Source organism: Mesoplodon mirus (assembly GCF_964341445.2).
Source record: "Mesoplodon mirus genome assembly, chromosome: 13".
NCBI lineage: Eukaryota > Metazoa > Chordata > Mammalia > Artiodactyla > Ziphiidae > Mesoplodon > Mesoplodon mirus.
Window position 1 is genome coordinate 9,561,788 of NC_138989.1, and position 27,422 is coordinate 9,589,209.

General features: G+C 47.8%; 1 protein-coding gene across 5 annotated transcripts in view; it reads left to right on the plus strand.

Moving 5' to 3' along the window:
* The window catches only part of CUX2 (cut like homeobox 2), a gene marked incomplete at its 3' end in the record, with an annotated part of 263,117 nt that overhangs the window by 199,286 nt on the left and 36,409 nt on the right, over positions 1 to 27,422 (plus strand). For 4 of the 5 annotated variants that reach the window (XM_082641208.1, XM_082641209.1, XM_082641211.1 and 1 more), the window contains exons 4-6: positions 4,127 to 4,205; positions 23,035 to 23,169; positions 25,894 to 26,017. In XM_082641208.1, the coding sequence (XP_082497334.1) occupies positions 4,127 to 4,205; positions 23,035 to 23,169; positions 25,894 to 26,017 (338 nt within the window). The remainder of the gene's footprint in view (positions 1 to 4,126; positions 4,206 to 23,034; positions 23,170 to 25,893; positions 26,018 to 27,422) is intronic. The other variant, XM_082641210.1, reaches the window with a different exon arrangement.

Below are 27,422 nucleotides of genomic sequence, written 5' to 3' on the forward strand. Positions count from 1 at the left end.
CTGTCCAGTAGAAATAGAATGCAAACGACATAAGTAATGTAAATTTTTCTAGTAGCTACGTTATAAAAAGTAAAATGAAATAGGTGAGTTTAATTTTAATAATATATTTTATTGAACCCAATATGTCCACAATATTATCATTTCAACATGAAATCAATATAAAAATTATTGAGATATTTTACATTCCTTTTTTCTTCCTAAGACTTAGAAATCCCATATTTTACACATACAGCCTATCTGAATTTGAATAGTCACATGTCAAGTGCTCACTGGCCACATGGGCTAGTGCTTACTGTTTTGGACAGCACAGCTTTAATGGGGCGGGCTGACATTATAAGGAGACAGTCATACAGATAATCAATACACAACTGATAAGCACCATGAACGGATAGTAGAGGGTGCTATGCATAGGGACCAGGAAACAATAAAGGGATCTTCTGTGGCTTGCCCTCACCTCTGCCCTGAATTCCTTTTTAGAAGTCAACAGCAGGGCTTCCCTGGTGGTCCAGTGGTAAGGAATCCGCCTTCCAATGCAGGGGACGCGGGTTCGATCCCTGGTCAGGAACTAAGATCCCACATACCACGGGGCAACTAAACCGGCGCACCACAACTACTGAGCTCGTGCGCCTCAACAAGAGAGCCCGCATGCTGCAAACTACAGAGAGAAAACCCACACGCCACAACTAGAGACAAACCCGAGCACCGCAACAAAGAACCCGTGCCGCAACAAAAGATCCCACATGCCTCAACAAAGACCCCACGTGCCGCAACTAAGACGCAACACAGCCAAAAAAATAAAGAAACGAAATAAATCAGAAGTCAATAGAACATTCTTACGCCTATCGTAAACTCCAGCTACCACACATGCTTAGCATGGACGACTGTAAAATGAAGCATTCAGACTTTGTGCTGGCTCATCTTTGATAATTCTCCATCTAGGGATCGGGAGATGAATTGCTTTTGTTTCTCATGGCTTTTCTTGGACCTCAGGTCAGCAGCATAGCAGCCCCTGACCTGGTACAGCCATAGAGAGCATCTCAAGGCATCAGCATCCAAATGGAGTCCGAGTGACTGTCCCCACTGGCTGGGATGGTTTTTCTATCCAGGAGAAAGGGGCCCACATCTGGATTCAGAACAGTAATTTCAATCCCCAGACCTGGTGTGAATCTCACTCTGCCATTTACTTACTGAGTGACCTTGGGCAAGTTACTTAACCTCGCTGAGTCTTGGTTTCCTCATCTGTACAATGGGGATAATAACAGCAGCTACCTTCAGTGATTGGTGTATGGAGAGGGATGATTATGAAAGCAAATATCTGGTACATGGTAAACTCTGGATGTTACATTATTATTACTAGTAGTGCATCCAGGATGTCCCCCCAAACTCTGAATTAATTGCCCCCTCCTCACATTAATCTGGAGACTCCAGTGTTTGCATCACCTCCTCCTGTGTTACGGTTCCTCTCTGGCATTGCTGTGTCTCCCACTCAGCTGTGAGTCCCCAGAGCAGGAACTGTGTTTTGTATATCTTAGCAAGAATAAAAATCTTCCCTTTGCCTAGATTCTAGAACATTATTTCTGTCCATCACCATCTTCCCCTCTGGGAGATAATTCCTGATGTTCCTTCCACCCATCAAACTGGGTCAGTCACCCCCCACTTACACACTCTCAAGCCCCCCTCTGCTTTTCCTTTGAAGCGTTCAGCACATGTAATTAATGAATTATCTGGGGAATCTGCTTTAATGTCCGTCTCCCCACTGGACTGTGAGTCCTCTAAGGGTGGGGCTTAAGGCTGCATTATTCATCGCTGAGTTCTCAGCTCACAGTTCATGGCACATAACAGGTGCTCAGGAAATGTTTGTTGAATGTATGAGAGACTGTCATTCACTCTGGAAGGTAAGCGACCAGAGATTGCTCTCAGAATAACAACGAGAGAGCTTGAAGAGCTTTTGTAACTGACCTTTTTAAAATCACTTGCTCAACATCCACCATATATTTCTCTCCACCTCTCTTAAGTAAAAATTCTCTGTGGACCTTGTAAAACCTTCAAGCCATGCCGTCCAGTAGAAATATAATGTGATCCACACATGTGCTTTTACATTTTGTAGTACCTACATTTTAAAAGGTAAAAGAAAACAGGTGAAATGAATTTTAATAATATTTTTTATTTAACCCAGAATACCCAAAATTTTATCACTTCAACATGTAATCAACATAAGAATAGCTGATGAGCTATTGTACGTTCTCTTTTTTTGAACTAAGTCTTTGAAATCAGGTGCATATTTGCACTCACAGCACATCTGGATTTGGACTTGCCACGTTTCAAGTGCTTAGTACCCACATGAGGCTCATGGCTGCCATATTGGAAGCAGCAGAGAAACTGCTGTGGTTTTCAAATTCTTCCCAGAGTGCCCTGCTGTGTGTGGAGGCGAGGCTTTTCTCAGGTGGTCTTCATAGGACACCAGAGATGAGCACAGCTGAAGTTTATCATCCAGCACTGGGCAGAACCTGTCCCCATAACAGGCAAGAAGGAAGGAAGGGGTTGATCATACCAAGAGGTGACATGTCTATGGGGCTTAATGCATGCTAGGAGTTTTGCAAAGGGCTTTACACTGTGTTAAGTCATTTGATCCTCTAGCGACGCTTTGAGGGAGGCTGTCATATTATTATCCCCTTTTTACAGGTGGGGAAGTAGAGGCACAGGGATTGAAGTGACCCACCTGTTCAAGGACACACAGATAATAAGTGGTGGGGCTGGGATTTGAACCCAGGCAGCCTGGCTCCAGGACCTGTACCTCGGTTGGTCACCTCTGTGAGCAGACTGTCTCAGAATTGGGCCCTGCCATTTTTCTACAGTGGTGTCACAGACAGGATCTAGAGTCAGTGCTACCCACTTGGATTTGTTCATTCAACAGATTATGTTGAGCCCCTTCTGTGCACCAGACCACATGCTCACAGAGCTTACTTTGAGGGGAGGAATTCAATAACAGACACTTCCCCAAATGGCGTTACTGGGATTCATAGGAAAAGCCCAGCTCTGAAAGAGGGTGTTGACAAGTCGATACTCTGATAGAGTCATCATTTAGCAAGTTGGCACCGGAGGGAGAGGTATTTCAGTGCCAGGGGGAATAAAGCTCTGTTCCAGTCCAAAGGGGGATGCCAGCCCAGTGTGTCCTCGAGGAGGTAGGGATGGTGACCTGTGGGTGCCAGGAGCTTGGTCCAGCAGTTTGCCAGGAAGGCCCAGGACTAATGCCAAGGGGACTGGCCAAGAAGAGCCAGCATCAAGGCAGTTGTGAGGCCGGAGCTCAGAACTCACAGCCAGGAGCGGAGGGATGAGGTGGTGCTGAGCCCCAGAAACACATCTTACGGAGTCTCACTGGCAGAACAATAAAAGTCCGTGAGCAAGAGAACGAATGCATGAAAGTATCTCCTCACCACTGGTCATCCAGTCATTGGGTGTATTCATCAATCAAGAGGCATTTATTGAGCACCTTTGGTATGCCAGGAACTGTTTCACAAACTATCACTCTTGACATTTGTTGAAACTGATATCTTACTAGAGATTCAACAATTTCTCTTTAATTTTCAGTGGCAAGACATATTCCCCAGATGTGTCCCACTTTCCTACAAAACGTGTCATATTTGAACCTCCGACATTGCCCTTTAATAACAGGAATAATAGTAACAGCTGTTAATAACGTACTGTTGTGCCAGGCCCTGTGCTAAGCACTTATATGTAGCTTCTTTTAATCCTCACAACAGGCCTAAGAGGTAGTTTCTATTATTTACCCCCATTTTACAGGTGAGGAAACTGAGGATCAGAGGAGGGGCAGTGACTTGCCCAAGGTCACACAGCCAGATGCAGTGGAGCTGGAACTTGAATCCAGACTTTCTACTCCATACTTTTTTTTTTTTTTAACAGGCAAAGTCTATTTATTTAGAACTTGCTCTGGCAAAGGAGTCAGCCACCATCAGCTGAATTTTGGCAGTCTACTCCATACTTTTAATCTTCATTTCCCTTCTTTCTCCCCCCAATCCCATGTTTGCCTATGTAGAAAATGATCAAATTTGCTTCTAGACTCAGATGCTGTGGTCACACGTGATTCTTTCTCTTGTTGTTTCCAAAGGTGGTGGCTCTTAGTAAGAGAAGTCAGGAGGCCGAAGCCGCTTTCCTGAGCGTTTACAAGCAGTTAATTGAAGCACCAGGTAAGAAATGCTTGGGCTCCATGAGTGAATAATTAACAAAAATAAACTGCTGTTAGGACTGTTACACAGGGCCCTCCTCTCAGTGGCATCTGGGGACAGGCCAAGACTCCTGGGTGAGGCCAGGCCTGCCACGGGTAGGAGTTGTAGGGACTGAGGGGGTCTATACCCAGTCTGGTGTGATATGTCCCCACACGACTCTTGCAACTTACCCCACTGCCTTCCAACATCAGCCAGGGAGCTTTGGGGGACTCCTGGTAAGATGTCCCACCTGGATCTTGGGGATCCGAGTGTCTTGCCCACCAGAACCCCCATCCCTTCGCCACGAGGGGCAGAAGGCACCCAGTGCTCTCTGCCAGCAGAGGGCGCTGGAGGAAAGACTGCAAATGTTTCCTCCAACATGGCTCGGCCAACCTCAAAAACTTGATGTTCCTCAAAAACCAAACCCAAAAGAGCATATACTGTATGACTCCATTTACATAAAATATGAAGACAGGCAAAAATTAATATCAGCACTATTCACAATGGCTAAAAGGCGGAACAACCCAAATGTCCATCAGTGGATGAATAAATAAAATGTGGTTTACCAATCCAGTGGAATATTATTTAGCCATAAAAAGTAATGAAGTACTGACACATGCTACAGAGTGGATGAACCTTAAAAACATGATGCTGAGTGAAAGAAGCCAGATACAAGAGGTCACACGGTTTATGATTTCATTTGTATGAAGCACCCAAAATAGGCAAATCTATAAAGACAGAAATCAGATTGATGGTTACCAATCTGGGGGCAGGAGAGAATGGGGAGTGGATGCTTAATGGGTATGAGGTTTCATTTTAGGGGAATAAAAATGTTCTGGGACTAGATAGAGGTGGTGGTTGCACAACATCATGAATGTACTAACTGGCACTGAATTGTTCACTCTAAAATGGTAAATTTTGCATTACAGAATTTCACCTAAAAAAAAAAAAAGGCACCTGTGCTGTTAGAAGTCAAGAGAGTGGTTTCTCTTGGATGGGGTTCCTGGGAGGGGCCTTTGGGGCCTGGAGATGTTGCTTCTTGATCTGGGTGTGGATTACAGAGGTATGATCAGCTTGAGAGCCTTCAACTGTGTACCTAAATATGTAGATATACTTCTGCAAAAAGTTTCCCTTTTTTAAAATGGCCCATCCTCTGCAACGTTTTCATTTATTGACCTAGAGATGGGAACCCAGAATGTAGTGATTTGCTTAATAATGGTGGAGCTGGGAGAAGACTCCACTGTGCTAACTCCCTCCACCCAGACAGCCCCTCTAATCCATTTCTAGGACTTCCACACAGCTGTAGGAATTAGTGCTGTCAGGGGTGATTGGGGCTGGGGGTTTATGAAGAAGAAAATGAGATCCCACTCTAGGCTGAGCCATGGAGAAGGCAAAGTCATTTATATTTGATGTCAAGGTTGTTTGTGAGACCTTTGTGCAGGGGATGGGAAAGTCCCTCGTTCCATCTGTCTTGGGCAACTGTGATGGTTTAAATAGTGTCCTCCCAAAACTTATGTCCACTTTGAACCTCGTAGTGCGAGCTTATTTGGAAACAGGGTCTTTGCAGATGTAATTAGTTAGGGATCTTGAGATGAGATCATCCTGGACTTAGGGAGGACCTTAAATCCAATGAAAGGTGTCCTTATAAGAAGAGGAGAGGGAGTTTTGGGACACAGACACAGGGAAGAGGGCCATGTGAAGACAGAGGCAGAGTTTGGAGTGATGCAACTACAAGCCAAAGAATGCCTGAGACCACCAGGAGCTGGAAGAGGCCAGGAAGGATCCTCCGCTAGAGCCTTCAGAAGGAGCACAGCCCTGACAGCAGCTTGATTTTGGACTTCTGGCCTCCAGAACTGTGAGAGAATAAACTTTTGTGGTTTTAAGCCACCTTAGTGGGTGGTGCTCTGTTATGGCTGCCCCAGGAAACTAATACAGCAGCAATGATGTGAAGCTTCCCCTCCAAAAGCACATGGGCTGGGTGGTGAGGGAAGTCTTCTAGCCTGTTCTACTCAAAGTGCAGTCCATGGACCAGCAACATTGGCTTCACCTGGAGCTCGTTAGAAACACAGAACCTTGGGCCATTGAAGCCTCTGCATTTTAACAAGTTCCCCAGGGGATCCGGGAGCACATCATAGTTAGAGAAGCACTGGCCAGGTGTAGAAGTTGCATGTGCTCTACCCTCTGCATGTTACAAGCCCCAAGGGAACAGGCCGTACCAGTCCCTGTCTCCCTGGCACAAAGAGGTTGAGTCCAGTGCCTGATGCCTCACAGCCAGGGAGAGATGGGACTCAGCTCTTGACACATTCAACAACTATTTCTAGAGTGTCTGCTCGTGTCACAACTTGGCTCCTCGTGGGAGGTTATGTTAGTTTCCCACTGCTGTAACAAACTACCACAAACTGGGTGGCTTAAAACAACAGATCCTTATTCTCTCTCAGTTCTGGAGGCCAGAAGTCTGAAATCAAGGTGTCGGCAGGGCTGTGGTCCCTCCGAAGACAAACACCGTTTGGTGTAGAGAGCAGAAAGCTGAGTAACTTACATCCTTCACGTTACACACTGTACTTCAATAGGGGAGGACTCTTCCCTACCTCTTCCAGCTTCTGGTGGCTCCAGGTGTCCCTTGGCTTGTGGCTGCATCACTCCAATCTCTGCCTCTGTCTGCACGTGGCCTTCTTCCCTCTGTGTCTCTGGGTCCCAAATCCCCCTCTTCGTTCTCTTATAAGGACACTGGTCATTGGATTTAGGCCCCGCCCAGATAATCCAGGATGATCTCATCTCAAGATCCTTAACTTAATTACATTTGCAAAAGACCCTTTTCCAAAAAAGGTCGCATTTACAGGCTCCAGGCATTAGGACATGGATGTACATTTTGGGGTCACCATTCAGCCCACTACAGAGGCCCCTGCAGACTCCACTCGCTCTGCCCCAGTCCCGCGCTCTGCCCTGATTCTGCACTCGCAGGAAGGCAGCATGGCCACATGGGTTTTCTCAGTCAGAATGTTTGGGCGGCAAGAATGGCTGGAACCAGACAGCACAGCCCTCCAGGCTCTGTGCCTCCCCCTGCCAGGACGTGGCCCTGTGGTTTGAGGCCAAGACAGCTGTGTCTGCAGCCCTGGTCGTTATCACCCTTACTGAGGACCACACCAGGCATGTGGCCAAGAGACCGAGAGGCCGCCCCATTCCTTGCAGCCTTTTTGCTTATGATGTCTCCACCCTTATCAGAGCTATCTGGGAAAAAATTTGGAAAAATACACCCTCTTATTTCCCACTCCTTTCAATTCTTTGGGTTGCACAGTCTCAGTGGCGAATGACAGTGGAGGGTGACCCAGTACAGACCCCAGAGATACCTCCCACGAGTCCACATGCCCAGCTCCTCCACCGGGCCTCATAGTACCTTTCCTGTAGCACCAGGGGGCAGCACTGAGATGGGCTTGTGTTTCCAGTCTCAGACCCCAGTTCAAATCCTGCCTGTACCACTTACTCATTGGCTAACTGTGGACGAATTAATTCTCCTCCCTGAGCTTCAGTCTTCGCTTCTATAAATTGGGAATAATATCAGAGTCTGTCTCATACAGTCATTGGGAGGCTTCAGCGTGCATGGCACAGAGTGGCACTTGCTAAGTGTTAACTGTTCTTACCATCATCTGTGTGTCCCTAGGACAAGTGAAATTCTCCAAGCCTGGGACTGAGTCATAGTAAACCTGTGTACCCTGAATCCAGTACACAGTAGGCACCTAATAATTGTTTGTTGAATGAATTAGAAATAAGATTCAGATGCAGAAAGTGGGAGAAGAGTTATTTGAATGAAAAGGTACTTTTTTCAACTAGCGCTTCCTGCTTGTCACGTGTTTCTCTACTCAGATGGCATTTATTGAGTGCCTCCTATGTACCCAGCACTCACCAGACACTGGGAACATAGCCATGAGCCTGCCGATACAGACACGGGCCCAGACCTCAGAGAACTTGCATTCTGGTGGCAGAGGTAAACAGATCATCACTCAAATAACCTGTTGTCTCAAACCCAGGGGAGCGTTTGGGGGTGAGAAGGGACTTACAGCCCCCATGTGGGAGAGAGCATCATTTCTGGGGTTCACTGTGGACCCTCATCTTTCTGAAAATATGTTAACCCACGAGGCCAGAACCGTGGTGCCAGTCAGGGACCATGAGCGCTCCCAAGATTGGCATGGAACTTCCTGGAAAGTTCCCGTGCCCTCTTGCCCCTCTCCCCAAACGGTCATTCCAAGCCTAGTGCTGACTCCACGTGTCTGATTTCCCAATTCTACTCCCCAGAAATGGAGGGGTGGGGGGGACGTACATCCCCAGCTGTCAACGAGCTAGAGAACAAGGAACCTTAACTGATGGAGACATACCATACGAACAGCCCCTTCAGGGCTCTAATTCATTTTCAAGACATTTAAGAATAACAAAATGTTTTAATGATTTCTTAGGGGAATTAGGAAGACATATTTTTGTTCTCATTAAATTGTATCCTCAGACACAAGAACCAAATGTCAGATGTGTTGTTGGTGGCTCGGAGCTTCCCTGCTCACTGTCCCTGCCACACACGCTGCCCCGGCCCCTCCATGAAAATAATACTCCTGGAAAATTTGCCAGGATGAACACTCTCCTGTTTTTATACTTCTTGACAGGCAAATTATTTGTCGAAATACTTCCCCTCCACACCTCCCCCCCGAAGCCACACAAGTCCTGATTCAACATTTTTGTTTTGAGTGACTGCTGCCAACACAAATCTTTGGCAGAGAATGCGATATAGCGTGATTGCTCAGCAAGTATTTTGATAAGTGTGCAGGCTGTATGTCTATAATTATGAAAGAAAACCGTAAATCTTTTGGATATTGTTCACACAGATGTGGCGTGAAGTGAGGGAAAAAAGCAGTAAAACGTGTTAAAAGCATAATTAATGTCATTGTTGTAGAGGATGATTTGATTTAAACCTTTCTGGCTTCTGTACCGGTGATGGCTGATTTCTTTATTGCGTTCATAGAGTCACTAGGTACTGACCCAAGTTTCAGAGAGCTAACTTATTAACTGAATGATTAGTTAAAAGCAAAAAGAAAAGAAAATTAAAGAGAAAAAAAGGAAAGAGCAAGTAGGAGGACAGGCAGAGGAACACTGCTAAAGAGATAAGAAGGGAGAGGTGAGTCCCCCCAATTTTTTTTTTTCCCCTTACTTTGTTTTTTTAAAATCTGATGCAGGAGATGGCAACTCCTCAGAGGCGTTTCTCTCCCTGCCCCTCCTTTCAGGAGGCAAGGCTGGGCAGCTTAGGTTGATCGAGCTGTAGCATCAGACACAGTGGGGTGGGACTCTCAGCTTGGTGTTTTTGAGCTGTGTGACCTTGGGCAGGGGCCTGAACCTCTCTGACTCTGGTTTCTGTGTCTTTAGCAGAGGGATAATAGAACCTGTTCATCAGTCAATGTGAGGATTCTATACCTATACATGAAAGCATTTGGCAGGTTGGATAATCAGCAGCCCACTGCAAAGCTGACACCGTGGTATAAGTTACGTGAGTCACACGCATTGGCTGTGGACTTCATACAGCTCTGTCAATTATCAAGGAAGTGGGGTGAGAGGTTTAACACTACAGGGTTACTGAATGTGCAGTAGGACAATACTTTCCATTTTTAGATTTTTCTCCGCAATTATAAAAGTTGCATATGCCTACTGTCAAATTCAGAAAATACGGAAATAGGAGGGGAAAACTACCTACTAAAAAAGCAGTGGCAATATTTTGTTGTTTTCCTATCTGATCTTTTCCCCATGTACTTTTTCAAAATGGTCGTTCATTCTGCATGTACCATTTTCAATCCTGCTTCCTTTCACCCACTACAAGCATCTGTATTTCTCTGTGTGATTACAAATTCTGAGTAACTTTGGTTCCTCTTGTGTAACAGTCTCTTGTGTGGCTGTATTGTAATTTACTGAACCCCATTCCCAACACTGGGTATTCGGGGTTCTTGGGAATGCAAGGCATATTGGTACTGTACTGTAGTTATAAGAGTGAGGAAGAAAACTTGGGAAGGAGAATGTATTGTAGCCACATATTGACCACAAACCCAGGAAAAGTGGTCAGAAAGAATAAGAATTTTTTTCCTCCTTGTTGATTTATTTTGTACTTCTTTGTTTATTAGTTACACTAAATATCTTTTCACGTGTTGTGAACCACTCATATTTATTCTTTTGTAAATCACTGATTCATTTACCCTTAGCCCATTTTTCTATCAGAGAGATCATTTTCTTATTGATTTGTAGATGCTCTTTGTATATTAGAGATACTAACCTTTGTCCTGGTAAATGTGTTTCATATCTTCTCCCCTAGTTTGCCTTTTGTTTCTTAACTTTGTGTACAGTGTCTCTTGTATATGATACACAGCAGACATTCATAAAATATTTGCAGAAAGTAGGAAATCTTACCAGACCTTTGCTTTATGGCTTCTGGATTTATTGTCATATTTTAAAAAAACCCTCTCGCCTGAAGGTTGTAGGATTTTTCAAGTACTTTTGTGATCTCAATTTTTAGAAATTTGAACCTTTGAAGCATTTGAAATATATGGTGATGGAAGTAGAAAGGGGAGTTAAGAATTTAACATTGTGTTTGTCCCAAATGACTAGTTCTACTGCCATCTAGCGGATAAGCCACCTTTGCAGATAAAGGCAATACAGATTTTAGTGTAATGGGAGACCCATCGCTGTCTTTGGCTGCCCTCACCTCCTTCCTTTCCTCCCTGTATATGCCTCTGCCCATTTGGTCCTGTTGAGCTCAGGGGAGCACAGAAGGGTAACATAAAAGGTTATTTAACCCATAAAAAAGGAAAAGTTTAACAGCAGATTTTCCAGAGATGGTACTTAACTTCAAAAGGCATTGTCTCCCCATTTTCTGCCACACCTTTGCCTCTGCCATTTCTTCTGCCAGGAGTGCCCTTTCCCCCGGCCACCTGTCTGATTTTTACTACTCCTGGCAGCTAAGGGTTGAAAGATGATTAAAGGAAAGCATCCAGCATGACGCTGGTACCCAGTGGGTGCTCAATAAACGGCTGCTCCCTTTCAGAAGGGATGACAGGTGTTTCAGCTGTGGCTTTTCATCAGCTCATTCTCTGAGCACCTACCATGTGCTGAGCCCTGTGGGAACTCAAACTTGAGTCCTGCCCTGCCCTTGGAGTCCAGCAGGGGCCACGTGACCCAAAGACAGACGGCCAGAACACCCAGCAGAAAAAGGGCTTCAGGGTGGGAAGGCCAGGAGAGGTGCCTCAGGGAGAGCAGCCTTTGAATTTAAACGATGAGCTACCATCCTCGTGGGGCGGTTTCTTCGGTGCTCCCTGTGTGCCAGGCAGTGCGCTCAGCCCCTTACAGAAAGGATTTCACTTATCCCCTCTGCCCCTTGGAGGTAGGTATTGCCATCCTGCCCTGCTGTGTGGCTGAGGCAATGCAGGCTCAGAGAGGTCAAGCCACTTGCCCAAGGTCACACAGCAGAGAGGTAGTGGAGCCTGAATCTTGATCCCTGGCTCCAAACCCAGATGCAGGATTAATTTTAAAATTGAAAGGGTTGGGGGACTTCCCTGGCAGTCCAATAGTTAAGACTCCATGCTACCAATGCAGGGGGCCCGGGTTCGATCCCTGGTCAGGGAACTAAGATTCCACATGCTGCACAGTGCAGCCAAAAAAGAAAAAAAAAAAATTGAAAGGGTTGGAACAAAACCATTAGAGATTTGACATCTAAATACAGTGAAAAACAGCTGAGGGTCTTTGCTGCCAGTAGGTTGAGAGGTTCTAGGGTGAGAGGATGAGCCCTTTGCAGAAATGCAGATGTGTTAGCTGGAAGAAGAACATTACCCCTAACAGACAAGTACACCTGGTCCTCCTGGCCCAGGGCTCCAAAGGCTGGTACTTTTGTTGAGGAGAAATTGGGTCACAGAGCTCCAAATTCAGGGGGCAGAGAGATGCCAGGAGGAGCACTAGCAGGACTCTAGGCTGAAGGACCCTCTCAGGGTGGGACCAGTCCCCCTTCTGCCATCTTGCATCCTGTATCACACCTGACTTCTTTTTTTTTTTTTTTTTTTTTTTGCGGTACGCAGGCCTCTCACTGCTGTGGCCTCTCCCGTTGCGGAGCACAGGCTCCGGACGCTCAGGCTCAGCGGCCATGGCTCACGGGCCCAGCCGCTCCGCGGCATGTGGGATCTTCCCGGACCGGGGCACGAACCCATGTCCCCTGCATCGGCAGGCAGACTCTCAACCACTGCGCCACCCCGGAAGCCCCGTCACACCTGACTTCTTTGATCCTCAGTTTCCCCACTTGTGAAATACGGATAATGATCCCACCTAATCATAGGCCCATTGGGTGGGTTCAGTGGGAATGGGGAACACTTCACATGGTGCCTGGCACGGAGTAGTAGCCCCACGCAATTCATTCAACAAACATTGAACTCCTACTGTTTGAAAGACACTCTCCTCAACACCAGGGGCACAGTGTTAAGCAAAACAGACACTGCTCCTGCCTGCCTGGAACTTTCTGTGCAGCTTAGTCTATGGAAGCTTTGTTTTTATTACAATGGACATGGGTTTGAGTCCCAGCTCTGCTGCTCCCTGGATGGGCAGCCTTGAGTAGCTAGCTCTACCTCTCTGAGCCTCGTTTCCTCCTCTGGAAAAGCACACTTACCTTCTGTTACGTCTGGGAGGACTAAGCAAGGTGAAGAGTATAAAACGCTAAGCTGGTGTCTGGCACAGTAAATGCTCAGTAGACCAGCGGCTGCCATTGCTGTTGGTGGTGGTGTTACTCTTACATCACCACCCAGTGCCAAGAAGGAAGACCCTCTCCAGCCCCTCTGTCCGTGCTTAAGCCCGGAGACCCGGAAGCAGCCAGCCCTAGCGATGGAGGGAAGAAAGCACGGCCCCCATTTGCATACAAGGGCTGGGCAGGCCATCTGCTATTGAAAAGTTAGGATTAAAGGATCAAAGTTAGGCTCGCTGCCGCCGTCAGTAGCCTGAACCTCCTGCCCACACAGGCGCCCGGAGCCGGGGCCCAGATGGGAGAAGGCTTCTGTCTCAGAGATACTTTGGAGGGGCACACGCATACTTCTGCATATATGTGTTTCTAAACAGCCTCTCGGACAGCCTTTGCGGCTCCAGCTTTCCTAAAAAAAGCTCTGAGCACCGCTTTCCTTCAGATGGACACAGTGGGAGGAATGAGACAGCTTTCCCTAGATTCACGACTCTCCCACACAGCCCCATAGACACTTTTCTTAAAAAACACCAACAGCGTCAGCTAGTGGTAGAAGATGGAATAGTTGATGTTCTACCCATCTCCTCCTACAAAGGCTTTGGAAAGCCTGGTGTGAGATTAAAATATTACAAATCCGTTGGCAGTATTCTCTAGGGGTTTAGATCCGATGTAACCAAAATGAATTAGCCATTTTATTAAGCAGTTTATGCATAAAGAGCCAGTTGATGGCTGTAAGACAAAGGCACTCTATTTCCTGATGACGTTCCCCCCCGCCGCATGCCCATCAGGACCTGCCACCTTGGATGGTTCATATTTGATCTTCCGTGTCTGCCAACGTGCTTAACTAATCCAAAGGATATGTAGTCAGATACTTCTGATTTGGGGTCCCCTGTTTTGGGCTTTTTAAATTCAGGTTGGATCTAAAGCCGTTTAATTCCCGCTGCCACTGCCCTTGTCTGTATGTTGCAGGAGCGAAGTGGGGGAAATAAAGTCCCGCTCACAGCTCTGGGCAGCCACGTGTCTCAGCTGAAAGGTTTCCAGTGGAAGCGCTGAGCCCGGCAGAAAGCCAGGCTCCCTGGCTCCAGATGAGGAGCTACAGGGATGTTCTGTCACTTCTCCTGACACTGAGATATGCGGCTTGCCAGACGTTGGAGGGGGACACAGGTCACTTTGGAGACTGGGGGTCAGCGGGACCCCACGCTTCCCCAAGTGGGGTCACCTGACATAGGGAGCAGCCTTGGTGAACCTGGCGCAACACAGACTTTGAATACATTGCACACCAGGTATCACCTTTTTAGTTCCTTCTAGAGAAAGTCTCAGTCAGGTGCTAAAGCATCTTAAATGCCTAGGGAACACCTGTGAATCTCTCCTTTTAACCAAGGAAGAGCCGGCCTCAAGCTCAGGTCTTGAGCAGGCAATGGGGATGTAACTAGAATTGAATAACATCAGTTTCTTGATTTTTCCTTTGTACTTATTTTAATGGTTAAAACCCCTTTTTTATGATACAGAATCCCAGTGATCTACTTACAATAGTGAAAGAAATATTCCTTTAAAATATATTTAAGTTAAAAACATCAAATCATGTAAGGACAGATATCAAGTTGGTAATATTTTGGGGGGCAGGTGGATGCAGCTTAAGGTGTGACGTGTCACCAGCATTTGACGATTGGGCCACCCTGGGTTCAAATCCAGCTCCGCCTTTTTCAGCAAGTGGCTTCCCTCTGCTGGGCTGCAGTTTTCTCATCTGGAAAATGAGGAGGATAGCAATGTCTCATGTGGTTGTTTTGAAGATTAAATGAGATATAAATATCTGCAAAGTACCTGGCATATGTCAGGGTGCAGGGGGTGGTGGGGATGAAGAAATGTCAGTTCCCTGGAGCTTTTGGCTCAAGATGCTGGGTGGGCATCTCGTCTGCTCTTTACCCCAGCTTCCTGGATATGGGTGCCCCATCTGCCCCAGAATGAATGTTTGCTGGAGTTGGGAGGATGAAGACCAGAAACTAGTGTTTGAAGAGCCAGAGCCTGCTCTGAACCCAGTCACCACCCACCAGCACCCAGACCAGCCTACAGGGAGGAGAGGTGAAGCTGGCACCAAGAATTACCCAGGCTTCGCCAGCCTCTCTGAGCCCCGTGTCCTCATCAGTAAAACGGGTCAGTTGTTGTGAAGATGAAGCTAAGCTGTGTTTCTGGGACAGTAACTTAGGGGGGATTGGTCAGGATGGTGTGCCAGCATGTCTTGGTCTAATGGGAGCTGTTTCTCCTGGTGCTTCCTGGGTCTGGATTATTCTCTCTCAGCCCCCTGCTGGCTTCCTCATTTCCTTCAGGGCTCTGCTCAAATGTCACCTCCCTGACCAGGCTGCCTCAATTAGCACACTGCCCCCAAGCACACACCTCAGGCCACTCTCTCCCCCAACCCTGCTGTTTTTGTTCTCAGCCCCCTTACGGCCGTTGGTTTATTTGTCCTTTGGCCATCTCTCCCCTCTAGAATGTCAACCCCAGGAAGGCAGGAATTTCCTCTTATTTACTGCTGTATCTCCAGGGCCCAGAAACTTCCCTAAGTAGGTGCTCAGGAAGTATCTAGCAACCGAAGAAATGGTATCTGACACATAGCAGGTGCTCAGTAAAAAGGTACAAATGAATAAATGGCTGAATTACAGACTGTATTAGTTTTTTCCTGCTGCTGTAACAAATGACCACTAACTTAGATGCTTAAAACAAGCAACATTTCTTGAGCACCTACTGTGTGAAAGGCATTGGGAGAAAGGGGTTGCTGAGGAATGAAAGCTAGATGCCCCCAGACCCCTGTGACTGTCGGGTTCTCTGAGAAACCTCCCAACATTTCAAAGATTTGCTGTCATTTCTGTCTCTTTCACTTTGTATTTGTAAGAGCAGCCAGTGACGTTTAGCTGATGCATCAACTAATACCAGTTGGACAAAGTAAGCAGGAAGCCCTTGGATGTGTCAGCTACCCCAGCTGAGCATTTTACTTACGCCTAACTTGGCAGAATCTTCCAGTCCTCTGAATGCTAATATTTTTTTTCTACCTAACCCAATCCCCAGCAATGTAGCTCAGACTTCCGTGGATTTCTCCCAGATGGGGGAGCTGGGAAGAAATGAGTTTACCCACGTGCCATAAAGTCTAGGAATTCTGTGGGGAGGAAATAAAGAATGGAATATGCTTGGAGAAATAAGTGATCATCGTTGCTATGCACTCTTCAGAGCAGGGACCATACTCAACCCACCACCCTATTCCTCAGTAGTTGGAGAGGATGAACATACAGGAGGATCAGAGCCCAGCACCTGCTGCTTTGTCTTATGAAGCACACTTGTCTTCCTGGACGACTGGTGAAATGGGTGCAGCAGGAGGGAAGTAGGCTAGGCTTAAGTAAGAACTTCCTTCCTATGAAACTTGGAGTCTAGCAGCTCCTTAGTCCTGCCTTTCTCACAGTTGGTATCCAGCCAGTTGCCACGTATTATAGGTTGAATTGTGTGCCCCCAAAAGATATGTTGAAGTCCTGACCCCTGGTACCTGTGAATGTGACCGTATTTGGAAATAGAGTCTTTGCAGATGTGATGATGAAAAGGGAAGGTCCTTAGTGTGAGACCCTAATCCACCATGACTGGTGTCCTTATAAGAAGAGGAGAGAGATACACAGAGAAGAGGGCCAAGCAATGACAGAGGCAGAGATTGAAGTGATGCCACCACAAGCTGAGAAATGCCAAGGATTGCGAGCGACACCAGAAGCTAGGAGACAGCGTGGAACAGATCAAGAGAGCACAGCTCTGCCAGCACCTTGATTTTGGACTTTGAACCTCCAGAGTACACACGATGTATTAGTTTTCAGAGGCTGCCATGCCAAATTTCCATAAACTGGATGGTTTAAAACAATGGAAATTTATTCTCTCGGTTTTGGAGGCCAGAAGCCCAAAATCAAGGTGTTGGCAGTGTTGGTTCCTTGTGGAGGCGCACAGGGAGAATCTGTTCCATTCCTCTCTCCTAGCTTCTGGTGGTGGCCGGCCATCGTTGGCATTCCTTGGCTTGTAGACACATCATTTCAATCTCTGCCTCTGTCTTCACAGGGCCTTCCCTGTGTGTTGTCCCTCTGTGTCCTCTCCTCTTATTGTAAAGACACCAGTCATTGGATTAGTCAACCCTAATCCAGTCGGCCTCATCTTAACTTGATTTCATCTGCAAAGACCCTGTTTCTAAATAAGGTCAGTTTCACAAGTTCTGGATGGACATGAATTTGGGGAAATGCTATTCAGCCTAGAACACCACACCCCATCAGTTCTTCCTGTCTACCTATTGTGTCTGAGCACTTCCCCCCACTCCTCCTGCCACCGCCCTGATCCCCCAGCATCTCTGCCTGGACTATTGCTGTAGCCCTCTGACTGGCTCCCTCTACAGCCCATTTTTCTTGCAGCAGCTTGGATGAGCCTTTGAAAAATTGCGAATTAGAACATGTCACTTTCTAATGCTCTTAAGATAAGTCCTTTCCCCATCCATATTATCTGACTGGGATGTCAGCTACACATAGACAGGGTCACTACTGTGCCCCCCACAGATAGATGCTCAACAAACTCTTGCTGAGTGAAGCAGGTGCATGGACTCATAGGTCCCCCTGTGAGCTCTGCCCACTTTAGATTCACCACTGTGGAATGTACCAGCACCTCAACATGGGCTCCACACCCACAGACTCCAGAGTCTAGCTGCAGCTCCACAGGAGAGGCACTGTGACTATCCCCACTTTACAGACCAGTAAACTGAGGCTCTGAGAGGCAAAAGAGTAATCACATATTGGTTTGGGTCCTCTGGAAGCATTCACATGCCAAGATGGCACCGGATGTGCAAGAGATTTATTGGGGAAGATGCCTGTGAAGGATGAAGGAGAGGGAGAGGAGACCAGGAGAGCGTTCACTTGGTGATGCTGGTCTAACACCTGGGAAGGGAGAGAGGGAAGGAAGGAGGGTTGGTAGGAGGAACCTCAAACTGCAGTACAGCTCTGAAGAAGTCTCAGCCAAGCTAAAACTAACAGGAGCCCCAAAGCAGGATGCAGTAGTCTGCTCGGGCTGCTATAAGAAAACACCACAAACTAGGTGGCTTAAACAACAGAATTTTATCTCTTACAGTTCTGGAGGCTGGGAAGTCCAAGATCAAGGTACCAGCAGGGTTGGTTTCTGGTGAGAACTCTTCTCCTGGCTTGTAGATGGCTGCCTTCTTACTGTGTCCCCACATGGCCTTTCCTTTCTGCACGTGCAGAGGGAGAAAGCTCTAGTGTCTCTTCCTCTTCTTGTAAGGACACCAGTCCTATCAGATTGGGCCCCACTCTTAATGACCTCATTTAACCTTAATTACTTCCTTAAAGCCCTGTCTCCAGATACAGTTGCATCGGGGGTTAAGGCTTCAACATATGGGTTTGGGGGAAAACATTTTAGTCTATAATACTAGGTTGCCTTTTCCAGCATCGGCAGGAATGGCCCAGCCCTACTGTCCCTGTCTTGCTCGGTCATTGGCTGGGAGCAGGCCTGGGGAAACCTGGCTTCCAAACAAACACTGCAGTGTATCCGAAGGTGCTGCTCCTGGAGACTGTCACCAACTCCTCGCAGGACGTTCTTTCTTGAAGGGAGAGCTGGGTGGCACATCTCACACTGCCACAAGTCATAAGAATAAGGGTAACGCTCACTTAGACTCTGTTAGGTGCCAGGCACTGTCACAGGGGCTCAGCGTGCTCATGGAGTCCCTGCACAGCCCTCTACAGTAGGTCCTGTTGTTATCCGTGTTTTACTGAGGGGGAAACTGAGGCTCAGGGGACCTAAGTGACTTTCCCTAAAGTTGTCACAGCCAGGATTTGACCGTCAGCCTCCCAACCTGTCCCTCTCCCCCTTTATCTGAGAGTGGCTTTGGGAATTTGGAGGATTCACAATGTTCAAACATCAAGTGTCAAGTTCAGCTATGAAGGCGTTTAATAATCACCCTCCCTGAGCATCCCAGCGCCAAGGAATAGGCCCAGGGCCAAAAGCACTCACTTTGGCAGGACCACACCCCTATCTGGTGATAACCAATGTTGACTGAGTGTGTGCCTCAGGGATACTTGTGATAGAAATTTGGAGCCCAGAGAAGTCTGATGCTTTGTCCAAGGTCGCACAGCAAGCCTGTGGCAAGGCCAAGAACAGTGCCCTCATTCTTGTGCTTCTGGCCTAATAATCCCCCATGCCCTGCCTCAAGGCAGCTTAGCCCACTACAAAGAGTCACCAGGCACTCCGGGTTCAAATCCCACCCCTGCCACTTCTGAGCTCGGCGACCTTGAGCACATAGAATCTCCTCTCTGGGCCTTCATTTCCTTGTCTGGAAAATGGAAATAGCAGCATCTACCTTATTGGGCCTCACCTTGGGGAAGTGATTTCACTCCCCCATGCCTCAGTTTCCCCATCTATAGAATGGGAACACAACAGACCTACTAACAGTGTTGTGGTGAAGACTGTCTGGATTCTAATCGACTTAAAGTGCTCTGGCTGTTAGGATTTGGCCACAGCCTGACTTCAGCTGAGTCCTCTGAACCTTCCCCGACTTCCTCTCTCAAATTGGGGATCTAGGAGGAAGCACAGTGTGGGAAGAAGAGGCCGAGGCCCAAGGCCCCATCTTGACCCTATCACCAACTCACTGGCAGACTTCAGGGAAGTCATGGGACCCCACTTTTCCCCAACTGTGCACTGGGGTAGGGGTGTTAGACACTTGACAAATTGTCCCTCCTCAGTGTGACTTTCTAAGCTGGAGCCTTTGAGTCCCTGAGTGGAACTCAATGCAGGATTACTGGATTCTGAGTCTCCCAGGCACTGATGAGAGTATATGAGGGCTTACCCTGTCGTGAGTCTCCGTGGAGTTTTGCCACGTAGACAACAGCTCCTAGAACGTCACGGGACGGTGTGCTGCCCCCTCTCAGGGTAATAACAGTAGCCAACACTTATCAAGCCCTACTGTGCACCCAGCACTGTGCAAATCTCTGTACACATTCTCTCATTCAATCCTTGCAGCCCCATTTTACAGATAAGAAAATGGAGGCTTGGAGAGGTTAACTGTCCAAAGGTCACGTGGCCAGTTTAGAGCTGGAGCTGACACCAGCAGTCCTTAAATCATGCTGCCTCTCTCAGTAATCTTTTTCAGTCTTCCCAGTAGTAACTTCTGAGAAGTAGAAACTGTAATATTTTCTGACTTTTTAAGAGGGGAAACTGAGGCTCAAGACCAGCGCTGGACTTCATGTTCTGAGAGTTTAACCACTCTGTTCTACCCTGTACTGGCAAATGAAGGCAAAGAGAGCCTTGGAACCCGCTGACCCCGTACTGAGTGTCCACTCGCCACCCACCTCCTCCAGTCTCTGCAGGAGGCCACCTGCGGTCAGCTTCCCCTGGACAAAGAGCACAAGGCAGCAAGGGATGACTGCACTGCCTCCGAGCAGAACAAACATCAATTTCTGATCCCTGGGAGTGGGGTAAATGACATCCTTTTTCACCCGAGCATCATCTTTTGGCTTGGACAGGCTCCTAGCCAGCCGGCCCCTGAGCCATGAGCTGGATGTTTCCCACCTCCTTGGAACCAGAGCGAGCCCTCCATGCCGCTCTCAGCTGCAGCCTCCCGTGTTTATCTAACCTCCCTGACCCCGGCAAGCGCTTGTCGCCTTTTTCTTCCTTTCTCAAAAACCAGGACACAATAGGAAGCGCTTCCCTGAACTTATTAAAAAATCCAGACTTGTAAATTAATTTGTCCGTGTTGTACAAAGGCAGTGCAGATGGACTCATTAGCATGCACACAACAAATAATTATAGATGAATTTTTAGCTGGCCTGCCTAATGCGCTTGCTGGGTTAATTATGTCAATGTATAATTACATCAGCCCGGGGAGACATAATGGCATACCCTGCTGAGCAGCCCCTGCCTAATGACGGGGCATGGGGGAGTGCTGACAGAGGAAAGCCAGCAGCAGCGTTCCCGTGCACCTGCTTACCTCGACACAAACACCCATTGTCTGAGCCTCCCACCACCTAAACAAACAGGCGGGAGAAGAGGGATAAAATGCAGAGGTGGCCTTGTTCCAACCAGACCTGAAGGTCCCCAAGTATAGGCTCTGCCCTGTTTCTTCCATCAGCAGATATTTATTGGGTTGGACTGTGGGTCAGGCTTCATTCACCCCACAAGGGGTCCAGTGGAGGAGCAAGAACAGATGCAGTCCCAGCCCTGCCTTGTTGTGGAGTTTGCAGTCCAGCGGGTATTAATTAGGTGCACTTGCAAATCAATGAAAATTGGAAGTACAGTGAGTGCTGTGAAGGAAAGGTGCAGGCAGCTGGGAGAGCTCATACTAGAAGACCGACTGGTCAGGGAAGGCTTCCTGGAAGAATTGGCATTTGAGTTGCTAAGATGAGTAAGCATTAACTAGCTGAAAGGGATAGGGGAGGGCAGGGTGTTCCTGGCAGAGGCTCCCTCCCATACAAAGTCTCTGGGGTGGGAAGGTGCATTTGAGGGACTGAGAGAAGAAGGTCAGTGTGGCTTGCACTCAGAAGGGCAGGAATAATAGTGAGGGCTTCCATTTGTCCTGAGCTGACCAAGTGCCAGGCACCGTGTTGAGCACTTTACATGAATCTTCATCACAGGCCCACGAGGTCAGTACTTTTATTGTGAGGCACAGAGAGGTAGCGCCATTTACCAAGGTCACACAGCAATCCTAAGAAGCAAGTATGGATTAGACCAGGACCAGGGACATCTGACTCCAGGGTCCACACCAGCAGAGAACAATGGCCAAGCAGATGCTGGTGGGAGATCCCAAAGGAGGGGCCAGGAAGAGAGAGGGCTCTGAGGCATTAGAAAAAATGTGGACCAGACCAGCCCCCTTGGTCTGAAGCGAGGAGGCCCTGGCTTTCTTGGGACCCCATGAACACCTACCTACCTGCAACTACTGGGGTCGAAATATCCACACCACTGGGACAGGAAGTCTTTGTGGCATCAGAGAAAGAGACCCAGACTTGAGTCTCTCCTCCACTCTTCAGCAAGTCACCTGGCTTCTCTGAGCAGTTTCCTCATATGTGAAAACAAGTTAGATCCAGGCCAGCCTCCAGGGGATGCTGGGTGCATCGTGGGAACCTATTCCCAGGGACTGGCTTTGTAACATGGAAGATGCTACACCAAACCTCCTGCCCCAGGTGGGGAGTTGCTGGAAGAAGAGGTGTTGGATTCTAGATCTGAAGGAAGATGAAGTGCTTGCTAGGTGACAGGGTGGGATTGGGGACAGAATTCCAGGTGGAAGGACCTGGAGTCCTCAATTTAGCTATTGGGAAATACGGAGACATCTTATATCCAGGTGTATATCTCGCCCCCAGAAAAACTATTATTTAATCGGCCACAAGTGTCACAAATGATGGTGTGTTGGCCCAGATCCATTGAAAAGCACCCCAAGGGTTATATGTGCAAAGATGCTATTAGGGAACCTCGGGTGAAGGAAAATAGGGAGGGAGCTAGGAAAGGTGGGGAACTGGGTGGAAGCATCGAGACCGCATTATAGCCTAAGGAAGGGAGCACTGGGGAAGGCCACGGGCCGGTCCTCAGCCCTCAGAGCAGTTTTGTGTCCCCCAGGAGCAGGTCTGCCTCTACCCTCGCTGCCTGCAGGCCTTGTCTGGGAAGTCCCATGAGAAGGCTAGGCTTGAACTGATGGATTTCAGAGTGTGCCTGCTAGGGTCCTTGCTAAGTGATGTTCCCTGTGGTCGGAGGTGTGCAGGACACAATCTCGTGGCCACCACAGATGGCATCTAGAATCAGGAAAATGAAGTTATTATGATAATTGTTATTATTATTCCCAGCTGGGCAGGACAGCCACACCCATGGGGATGGCACATGCTCTCCGGAGCAGGTGCCTGGAGATCTGCTCCCTCATAAAGCAGGAAGTCCACGTTGCTCCCCTAAGCCACCAGAGCGATTCCAGATGGCTCCTGTGGATGCTTCCTCCCACCCAAGCTCCCTGGCCCTGTGGCCTCAGCCGGGGCACCCCCTGACCCCCATGGCTCCCACCACCCCTGTCCTCCTCTCTCTGTGCAGACCCCGTGCCTGTGTTTGAGGCTTCACGCAGCCCAGACGACAGACTGCAGTCCCCCAGCTTCGACCCCAGCGGGCAGCCGCGGCGAGAGCTCCACAGTTCGTGGAAGAGACACCCTGAGCTCCTCGGCCCCAAAGGTACTGATAAGGTTTTCACAGGATGTCCATAATAAACAAATGGGCTGTGGATCTTTGGCAGCCAAACTCGGCCACCCTTGTGGGGGAAGGGGGGCAGAGAACTCAACTCTATCATAATTTTAGATGTGGGATGGGTTAAGGTGCAGTTCTGCTGAGACAGACCAACCCCAAATCTCAGAGGCTTAATATATTTGAAGGGAGGGGAAGTTGCAGGGGACACTCCACGCAGTCATTCAGGGACCCAGGCTGTGGTAGTCCTGCCATCGTCAATCCTCGACATCCAGAGTCACAGTGAGTGTTGACACCTGGCCAACAGGCAGAGAAAGAATGTGGAGGATCACACTGAGGTGGTGGGAGTGGCGCACATCACTTTTGGCCACATCCCTGCTGCAAAGGAGGCTGGAAAATGTAGTCTGGCTGTGTGCCCAGAAGGAGAGGGAAATAGGATGTAGTGAACACAGCACTGTCTCAGCCCCAAATGAGACAAGTTAAGATACTAGCAAAGCTAAAAATAATAATGTTTGGGTGTACATATGTTGTGATAAAAATGTTTAAAAGCAAGAGAATGGTGAACAAAATTCAGCATGGTGCTTACCTCTGGAAGGTGAGGTAGGAGGTCACCATAGGGAGGAGCCAATAGCAAGTGAAAGCCATTGGTGGCCGTCCAAGGTCTGGATGTGCATTGACCTGCAGGCACCGTCATAGGCACTGGGGACACAGCCAGGAACAAAACAGACCAAAATCTCTGCTCTCATCATGCCGACCTTCTAGAGGGAGGGACTGAGTGTCAATAAATGTTAGCAAAATATATAGTATGTCAGTTGGTGGGAAAGACTTTGGGGAAAAAATTGAGCAGAGAATTGGGGGAGTCAGGTGAAGGGATCCTTGTTTAAGGAACGAAAGAGTAGGATTTACCTCAGAGGTCAGCCAGCTTTTTCTGAAAAGGGCCAGAAAGTAATGATTGCAGGTATTGCAGGTCATGTAGTTTCTGTCACAACTACTTAACTCTGGGTGAAAGCAGCCATAGATAGTATGTAAATGAGTAGGCATGGCTTTGTTTCGATAATCCTTTATTGACAAAACAGGTGGTGGGCCATCAAACTTCCTTCTGTAAGAATAATAGTAGTTGTGGAAATTGCCTCTTGAGAGCATTTGCTCTGTGCAGTGTGCCTTTCACACAGCATCTCACTGTCTCCTGGCATCAATCTTTTGAGGTGTCATTGGCCTCATTTTACAGATGAGGAAACTGAGTCACAGAAGCCGCAGGTGGCCAAGTGGGGAATCAGAACAGAAGTTTTTGACCTTGGTCCTGGGCTATGTTTCTCCTTGAGGACACTTGTTATTCTGCATCATGATGGTCAAGACTTGCCTTTTTGTTCACTGTTGTGGCCTAGGCACCTGGAACGTTCCCAGTACATGTGTGCACGTGTGTGTGTGTGTGTGTGTGTGCGTGTGTGTGTATTATAAGCTGACTGCTGTACTAGCCTCTAGAGTAGAGGGGCTCGCTCTACAAACCGCCCAGCTCTACACTCACCCTCCTGTGCCAGGATCACAGTAGAAACTTAAAAACTAGGACAGGATTTAACTGAGTCACTTGGACCCAAGGTTGGGAGAACAAATTTTGGAACTCTTGAGCCACTCACCCTCAATGGCTGGCCCCTGAGCAACTCTCTCTCCATGAGTTCGGTGCCAAAAGCACACACTGATCCCCAAATGAACTGCCACAGGGCCTGTAAAGATGGACCTGACGTGGGCCCTGCCCCAGCGCACCTGCAGGTGAGGGGCGATGACTGAGCATCTGAGTGTATGCCATCAATTTTGGGGAAGGGAAAACAGTGTGGTGGCTCCTCAGTAAGTTAAATCTGGAGTTACCCTGTAACCCAACCATTCCACTCCTAGGGATATACCCTAAAGAATTGAAAACAGGTGCTCAAACAAAACTTGTACACAAATGTTTATAGCAGCACTGTTCACAGTAGCCAAATTGTGGGAATAATCCAAATGTCCATTAATGGATGAAAGGGAAAAAAACAAAATACGGTATAACCATGAAATGGAATATTATTCGGCCATAAAAAAAGAATGAAGTACTGACACATGGTCCAAAATTGATGAACCTCAAAAACATGCTAAGTGAAAGAATCAAGTCACAAAAGGATAGGTGTTATGATTCCAGTGCTATGAGATATCCAAAATACACAAATCCGTAGTGACAGAAAGCAGAACAGTGGTTGCCAGGGGCTAGGGAAGGGAGTGGGGAGCGACTGCTTAATGGGGACAGGTTTCCTTTTGGGGTGATGCCAGTGTTCTGGAATTACTGATAATGGTTGCACAGTATTTTGACTATACTACGTATCACTAAATTGTGTACTTTAAAATGGTTAAAATGGTGAATTTTATGTTATGTATATTTTACCATGATTTTTCTTAATCATACAGAAGGCCAAGGAGGCAGGAATAGGTCTGAGAGGGCAAAGGAAGCCTCTGGGTGTGCTGTCTGAGGCCGGCACGATGGAGTTTGACTTTCTTGTGCAGGCACTCGCCAAGGCTCAACCCAGCTGATCGCAGTGACAACAGGTCCTGACAGCTGCGCTCTCTCCAACGCTGAGTTTGGGAAATTGATTCTTCTCCCAGCACTGTTGATCGATCTGGTTTGCAGAAAGCAGCTCTGGCTGTCACGCCACTCTCAGCAATGGGCGGTTTTCCCTCTTTTTCTCCCTCCAGAACAGAGAGAGGGGACGTCGCCGGCTGGGCCCACGCTGACTGAGGGGAGCCGCCTCCCAGGCATTCCCAGCAAAGCCCTCCTGACAGAAACTTTGCTGCAGAGAAATGAGGCAGAGAAACAAAAGTGAGTGAGGGAAGGAGAGGCAGGCTCCTGCTGCTCCAGCTTCTGGGAGGGGGGACCTGGAAAGTCACCCCTGCCCAGGACCCTTTGGGAATCCAGATGCAGGTTGGAGATGGAGATGCAGGTCTGGATTCAAGCCACACATCAGCAGCTCAGTGGCCAGCCCTGGGCAGGTCACATCACCTCACTGAGCCTCAGTTTCCCCATCTAGAAAATGGGGCTAATGGTGGTATATTACCCAGGGTCCCCCAGAGGAACAACCAGTAGAATTTTTTTTTAATTAAGAGTTGTATTTTGGGACTTCCCTGGTGGTCCAGTGGTTAAGATTCTACGCTCCCAATGCAGGGGACCCGGGTTCGATCCCTGGTCAGGGAACTAGTTCCCACATGCCGCAACTAAGAGCCCGCATGCCGCAGCAAAGACCCAACATAGCCAAATAAATAAATATTAAGAAAAAAAAGAGTTGTATTTCAAGGACTTAACGCACACGATTGAGCCTGGTGCATCTGAACTGGTTGAGCCAGCCAGCAGGCTGGAAACTGTCAGGTGGGCGTGAGTTCTGCCATCTTGAGGCAGAATTTCTTCTTCCTCAGTTTTGTTCTTAAGACCTTCAGCTGACTGAATGAAGCCCACCTGTGTTATTGCGAATATTTTCCTTTGGTTAACATCAACTGATTGTAGATGTTATAACCCCATACAGAATGCCTTCACAGCAGTACATGTGTTAGTGTACGACTGAATAACTGGGTACTGTAGCCCAGCCAAATGGCCGTATAACACTGACTGTCACAGGCAGTGTCAACTCCTAGTCTGCCATAAGAATGGAATGAAATGACACCTGTACATGCTTAGCTCAGTGCTCACAGGGAGAAGCACATGTTTGCCTTTACGATTGGTGCAGTGGTGATAAAATATGCATTCTTAGGGCCTTTCTAGGACAATTTTATGGTGATTATTATATTTATCCTTTCTGTCATTCACTTATTTTTTCATTCCACATATTTATGGAGCCACCTACTGTGTGCCAGCCACTGTTCTAGGGAAGAGCAGTGAACAAAATGGACAAAACCTCTGCCCTCCTGGAGTTTACTTTCTAGTGAGGAAAACACAAGCAAAAACGATAAGTGGTGTGCTACATGATAAGCATTGTGATGACAGATAAAGCAGAAGAGGGAGAGGATAAGATGGGGGCTGAAGTTTTTTGTTTTTTGATTTTTTTAAGTTATTTGTTTTATTTATTTTTGGCTGCGTTGGGTCTTTGTTGCTGTGCGCAGGCTTTCTCTAGTTGCGGAGAGCAGGGGCTATTCTTCGTTGCTGCGGCGCAGGGTCTTCTCTTGTTGCAGAACACAGGCTCTAGGCGTGCAGGCTTCAGTAGTCGTGGCACACAGCCTCAGCAGTTGTGGCACAC